Source organism: Syngnathus floridae, chromosome 13 (assembly GCF_059516105.1).
Source record: "Syngnathus floridae isolate MCC-2025c chromosome 13, RoL_Sflo_1.0, whole genome shotgun sequence".
Lineage (NCBI taxonomy): Eukaryota > Metazoa > Chordata > Actinopteri > Syngnathiformes > Syngnathidae > Syngnathus > Syngnathus floridae.
In genome coordinates this window covers 14,108,537-14,115,472 of record NC_142425.1, presented here as the reverse complement: position 1 = coordinate 14,115,472, position 6,936 = coordinate 14,108,537, and the positions used below count along the sequence as shown (strand labels likewise).

The window sequence follows — 6,936 nt, the reverse complement described above, 5'->3', positions numbered from 1 at the left end:
TATATAAAACGAGTTTAGACATTAGATCCGAATAAAACTTTTTTTTATCAAAACATAATAATTATCAAACCATCATTTCAGCGTTTTAGCACCGCCCATATAGGATAAGCTGTACGCCAAATCGAGCCTCCACAGACTGCTGTCGCCTTTTGTTTGTCGGAAGCATCGCGAGATCAGCTGACATGCCCTCAAAACATAAACATTGTCGTTTGACAGTCCACTGCAAGCAATGGAAGACATTCAACTGATTACGTTCCTTCATTATCTGCTCGTCAGATTTGCCATTTCCACGAACAGCCTTTAAGTGAAAAGACGCCTTTGCGGAATTAAGGTAAAGTCATTTTGTAAATGCGCGAGCCATAGTGGCAAGACATGCATATGTAATGCAATGATACACTATTGTAGCATTGGATTTGTTTGTATGTAACATTTCGTTTGGTCTAGCAGTGTTTCTCTGAAGTGTAGGAATGGGTTGCATGCAGCCTCTATGGTCCAAATGGAGAATCAAGGGCGCGACGAGGTGGAAAAAATGAAGACCAAGTTCTTGTCTGTGTGGCATAATGTCAAGTACAGTAAGTAAACCTCAAGTACACTAAGTAAGCTTACAGTCACATTTCCTGAAACTAATGAACAATGTCACCGTATGCAGTAGATCAATTATTATTATTTTTAAATAACCGCAAATAGAAACAAACATAAAATGTTCTGTAGTAGTTGCGCAATTGTTCAAGACTGTTTTCTTTTTTTAGGTTGGGCTCTGAAGTCAAAGACCTTATTCAGCCGAAATTCCCCTGTGCTTCTCCTGGGGAAGTGTTATCATTTTAAGGCTGAAGGTATGGTATTTTGCACAGCATGAGGACATGCTTTTCTTTCATTAGGAGATCCTCAGCACATGAGCAACTTCAATGATGAGCAAGGCCCCAATTTTTCATCAGCGCCACAGGAGAGGAACATATGACTGTGCACTTCCTGATCAGATGCATGACAAAAATGTCATTTTAAATGTGGACAAAATAGCTGCATTTCTATTTTTTAATTGGGCCAGTGCACATCGCATCGTCTTAATATACAGGTATGTCATGTTTTCCCCCAGATGATAGTGATTCGGAAGCTTCGGATCGTGTCATGGGAAATATCGAGGATTTCCGAAGGGATTTTGGATCTCGCATCTGGCTAACGTATAGGGAAGAGTTTCCCCCCTTGCCTGGCTCTGTTTTAACGTCTGACTGTGGCTGGGGCTGCATGTTGCGGGCTGGACAGATGATGTTAGCCCAAGCACTTATTCTGCACGTGTTGGGCAGAGGTGAGTGCATTTATCATACCTCATTGGCTGGACTGACTCCTTTGATCGTTAGCATCTCTGGGAAGTTGAATTAGCTGTAAATCGCATTCCACAAAGTTCTTCAAAACATCTAGAGGTTTGATCATTAAGCGTACAGGCCCACTACATTTGCAATTATTTGGGCACATGACCCCAAAAAGTGGATAAGCAGCATTTCAAATAGCTCGATTGCTAGATCTGACACATGAGTATTGTTCTTGAGGTTTTCTCACCTTGAATGGGAGAAAGCGTTCCATTTGGCACTTGAATAAATTCTTTACTGCTTTGTCTGACTCTGTATTGACTCTGAAGTGCCCTCAACTCCTCATAACGAGAGGCATGCCATTTTAATGCGGTCATTTAGAAAACAATATTTAAAATGGGCCATTCTGTCGCTTGTAAAATATGCCATCAATAAAATATTTCCCAGTAAAATGACTAACGGCCATTTAAGAATATTTATTGATCAATTTTACTTTGATTCCCTTTGGATCAAGGTCATATTGTTAATGCTTAAAATTTGCCATTTTATAACGGAGGAAAATTCCATTTTCTCCCTTTTTGTCTCTCAACCTGTTTGTAAGGAGAAGTGCGATTAAAGTGAAACGGTGTGCCTGTCATTCAAATGTATAATTAGATACCTTTTTGGTTCCCTGGAGTGCTCAAGGTTCAAATCGAGTTCTGAAAGACTATATTTTTAATAGTCAAGTATAAAAGTGGAAAGTTAAGGCTCAGGAATCACTCTAAAAAGACCCGGTCAAATTATTACCGCTCGTTATTTCCCATAATTAACACCCGTACGGCAAATCAAAGGAAGGAAGACCTTGAGTTTTATGGATGGATTTCATGCCTTTTCAAATGTATAAGTTAGTTACGACAGAGAACCAAAGTACACCCATCCCAAACTCCATACATAAACAAAATCCTAATGAATATGACATACGAACCAACATTTGTGAAATAAATACGGCATTGCCTTCCATAGTGCAACATCCACATGATCGACTTCATGATTTCCTTTTAGACTGGACATGGTCCGAGGCACTACAGCTCCAGCGTTTAGACGCCGAGACGTGGACCACCACTGCGGCCAAGCGCCTGGTGCAATCCGTGGAGGCTTCTCTGCAGGGCACCCTCAACAGGCCTTCCTCCAATCCTCAATCACCAGCCACAGAGCAGGCTCCGGGCCCAGCGGAGGAGGCAGATGCCCATTTAAAAGAAATGTACCACAGGACGCTGATTTCTTACTTTGGGGACATCCCCTCCGCTCAGCTGGGTCTACACAGACTGGTGCTTTTAGGTCTGACATTGGGGAAACAGGCGGGGGACTGGTATGGACCTGCTGCTGTAGCGCACATTCTCAAGTAAGTACGTACATTGAGAAGATAATCCTTCCTATTATTTCAAAGGTGAATTGCTTGAAGATGCTTCAATGTTGAAATGCTTCACAGAGAATAAATAGCAAGACATGTACATGTCCATCCTGAAGACCAACTGCTAAGATCACAGCTAACTGTTACATTTCACATGTAAACTTTGAGCATTGCTCACTCTCTCCAGCTCTCCGTGTGTCTCTTTTAGGAAAGCTATGGATGAAGCGAAAGAGCCAGCCTTAAGCGCTATAACGGCTTATGTCTCCCAGGATTGTACAGGTATGGGGGGGGAAATGAATGGCCTTGCCTTTGGTCAAATACAATGGCCACAATTGGTCTACGGCGTGGCCAGTCACTGCGCATTGTACAGTCTCTGCCATCAAATGGTTCTTACTTGTATAAAAACTCCAATCTCAAAATAGGATAGAGAGTTGCAGCTGAAAAAAATCAACAATTCTGATGTTTGTCCTCCAGTGTACAGCGCTGACGTGATTGACAGCCACAAGGCAGCCAAAGCCGGGACATCGGACGCCCTGCCCCTTCCGCAAAATCACCAATCAGCGTCTGCGTCCACCGTGCCCGACGCTCGAGCGGTTGTCATTCTCATCCCTGTGCGACTTGGCGGAGAAAAGATCAACCCCGAGTACTTTAACTTTGCAAAGGTGAAATATGCATACATATTGTAGCTATCAATAAAAAAGCGCAGTTGTCAATTAAGAATGATGCACCAACACGTGTGTGTTTTTCTTTGGTTACTTAGAGAATACTAAGTCTGGAGTACTGCATCGGCATCATTGGAGGGAAGCCCAAGCAGGCGTGCTACTTTGTAGGATTTCAAGGTTAGTTGTTGGGAGAGCGAGCGAGCGAGCAAGCTCGGCTAGAAATAGCGGCTTGTTTTGCATAGTATACCTTTTCTTATATGCAAGTTAATACATTCCTGTTTGCGCACGGGAAACGGCGAGAGGAAGCGAGTGAAGCAGGGCTTCCTTTATTCTCTGTGACCCATCAAAGGCTCCGCCATTTATCACAAGTAAACCTCCCAAGTTGTGCAAAGTAATTGATTTCCATAAGAGGCATGCATTAAATTTCTTGCAGGCTCCAAAGTGAGCCACCCTTCATCACCTTCAGGAGCTACGAGGAACCTTCAGTTGTACATCTTGGCAGTCAATATTTACGCATTTACATTTTATCAATGTGATATATAGCGTCGAATGATATCCAAATGACAAGCAATACATTCTTTCTGCCAGGGCGCGGCTCAGCACTGCATTCATCAAATGCAAATGGTCGCATATAATTGTGTGTTTGTAAAAGTAATCTTCACGCCCAGCAGAGCCTCCCCACACATGCACAAATTAAAAACAAAAAAAACTCTGTGGGTGTTAAGAATGTGCTTGTGTGATTATGCAGAGCTGAATCCGCCTGCGGTGGATATTAAAAAGAAGTAAGTTTGTGGGAGGCATATTTGACGCAACGGTAGCGCACGGCGGTGACTTTGAGCGACCCTCCGTTGAAATTGGTGGGAGGCTCATTTTTGTAATGATCCAATGTTTTTAAATGACTCGTCTTCTGTTTTGTCCTTGCAGATGACAGCTTGATTTACATGGACCCTCATTACTGTCAGTCTTTTGTGGACGTCAGCACTAGCGATTTCCCTCTCCAGGTAATGGGACGCTTCACAAAGAAGCCCCGTAATGGGAATGTAATCATTCTTGTTACGACTCTTAAAGCAAGCCATCAGTCACTTCCATATCTTCAAATGTACACACTACACTTGATCAGGTCCACTTGTCCAATTGAATGAGGTGGAAAAACAAAAAGTGTACATTTACAAATGTGAAACAAAAACTGTGACAGGATGACTGCAGATAAGATAAGCACATATCTTGATTGTATTACATGTGCCGTGCTGTTGACACCATGACAGGAGAGAAATAGGATTTCAGCACACGTTTACTTGGCCCTTCAGCTGAGAACTATTTGAAAGATATTCCTTCTTTTGTCTAGTCCTATCATTGTCCCTCGCCAAAGAAGATGCCTTTCACTCAGATGGATCCAAGCTGCACCATAGGCTTTTACTCCAGAAGTGTCCAAGACTATGAGAAAATCAGCCGAGAGCTGTCGCAGGTGAAAATTCACTCAACCGTTTGAGTATTTCATTGTCACAGTTAAATATTAATATTTTTTACCCACACGTTATCATCCAGCAATTAACCACTAGGTGTCAGCATTGAGCTATTTATCTTATTGAGTTCCCATCACTGGCTCTCCTGTCCATCAATAAAGCCAGGAGCTTCAAAATACTCCTTTGTACCTTTAATTATATGATGATTACGCTATACGCATGCTTAGTCCCCCCAAAAAGATGAATGAAAAGAAAGAACAAGTTACCCAGGTAATTGTTCAAGTAATCCAAATGGCAAAAGCAACTTCCCAAGGACAGAGAAACAAAAAAACAATCGAGTCGGTAGGAAAGTGTGCGGTAGTATTTTGTAAGGGGAGCGAGCGCCTGCAAAACATGGACCCTGTTGTGCTTTCAGGTGCTGCAGCCATCAGCAAGCGACAAATACCCAGCCTTCACTATTGTGCAAGGCCATGGCAGAGATTATGACCTGTCAGCCAGCCTGACCCCAGAAAAGAGGGAATGGCCCTTCATCCGTGACCCGAGGAGGACAATCACCACTGCTGGCGACTTTGTGCTACTTTGACACAAGCGTTTTGTGACATTGAACTTTTTCAAACTGGACCATCGCTGGAAACAGACTGATTGGTCACCAGCTGGATTGTAGCAATGTGAGCTTGCTCAAATATGTCGTAGGACATCTGCTCAATGATCATCCAATCTATTTTTAGACGAAACGGAAGAAATGGAATAGAATTGAATTGTGCAGTTATATTATTTTATTTTTCCCAGCAGACATTTCAGTGTTATGATAGGAAGACTAGTTGAGTAACAAAGAACATTAAGTTCCTGCAATATTAATACAACTTGTAAGGCATGATTCGTATTGGACTTTAATGAATAGGATTTTGAATATGAAGGCTATAGAGTTTACCCCATGAACTTCTCCAAATCTCAAGTAGGATGCATATTTAAATAATAATGCAACATATTTGAAGGGCAATCCTTTAAATTCATTTTGTATTCATTTGGAAATTGTAAATAAATATCTTGGCAATAAAGGAACCTTGCTTATAAAACACCAACTTCAGATATATTCAAGTATGTCGCAGTAACTCGAACCGTATTTAAAACAACTACTTCATATTTAAACATAAAATACCAGCAGCAAAAGTTAGAAGGTTTGCAAAAATAAACAATTCTCACTGGGATGTCAAATGTTTCAAACCGCCATAAATCAGCTTCCTACCGGGATGTAAAAAATGAAAAGCAACTATTTGAGCAAACATTGTTTACTTCATTCTCATTGCAACGGATTGCTCAAACGCATTCAAGCTCTTATGCAGAAAGTCAAATGCAGTCGATTAAAACTAATCGTATCTCTCCAGGCCATTAACCAGGCACCGGAAAATATGTGACCCACTGACACTGTGTTCTGTTTTGCAGGAAAGGAAAAGAAAATATCCTTGTGTTCTGTTACTATGGCATCGCTCTCACATTGACTGTTTTGCTGTACAATACAAATTCTTGTATTATCAGGCTTTTTAGTAAAGGCGGGAAATGCCCCTTGTGCGGCGGCAACGCCAGGCCAAGGGTGAGCGTGGATGAACAGGAGAATCCCTCATCTGTTCTCCTTAGCACAGAGCACATAAAGGCATCATTTAGATCGCCCGTCTGATCCGCGTACGGCTCCGCGGTTGTTTTTAGCCGACGAGCCACATCTTCAAATATATGCAGGAGCAAAAGACCGCCGACATTCTTCGCCTTTTGCGGATAAGAAGACAAAAAGAGCACGGCTTGAATAGAGCCTGGTGTCAGGAGGGAAGCGGACATTTTTGACTCAAATATGAAAGAGCGCTTGTGCTGGGGGGCACACGGCCACTGTGTTCGCCATGTATTTACAGGCCATGTATGAATATTTGATTAATGACTCGCGCCCAGGGGAAATGGAATATGGCTTTACAAAGCATCCCGTCCCTCTCTCTCTCACACACACACACACACACACACACACACATATACACAGATCATGCTATTCAAGGCATGCCATTGACATTGCAGATTCCTGAAAATCTAATCTGCTTCCAATGACAAGAAAGGAGTTGGTCATTTTGGTGTCA

The 6,936-nt window shown here is 42.2% G+C and overlaps 1 protein-coding gene across 3 annotated transcripts; it reads left to right on the top strand.

Annotated features, from left to right (window-relative positions):
- The first annotated feature begins 139 nt into the window (after positions 1–139).
- Positions 140–5,897, top strand: atg4c (autophagy related 4C, cysteine peptidase). 3 transcript variants are annotated; one of them, XM_088394071.1, is made up of 11 exons: positions 140–331; positions 466–572; positions 750–833; positions 1,094–1,303; positions 2,346–2,685; positions 2,903–2,973; positions 3,169–3,356; positions 3,455–3,533; positions 4,281–4,357; positions 4,702–4,821; positions 5,235–5,897. In XM_088394071.1, exons 2-11 carry the CDS (start codon positions 488–490, stop codon positions 5,400–5,402), a joined length of 1,422 nt encoding a protein of 473 aa, XP_088250197.1. In that variant the 5' UTR covers positions 140–331; positions 466–487; the 3' UTR covers positions 5,403–5,897. The 3 variants fall into 3 exon arrangements, with proteins under 3 accessions (XP_088250197.1, XP_088250198.1, XP_088250199.1); XM_088394072.1 differs by having other exon boundaries at positions 448–572; XM_088394073.1 differs by having other exon boundaries at positions 445–572.
- The last annotated feature ends 1,039 nt before the right edge of the window (positions 5,898–6,936 follow it).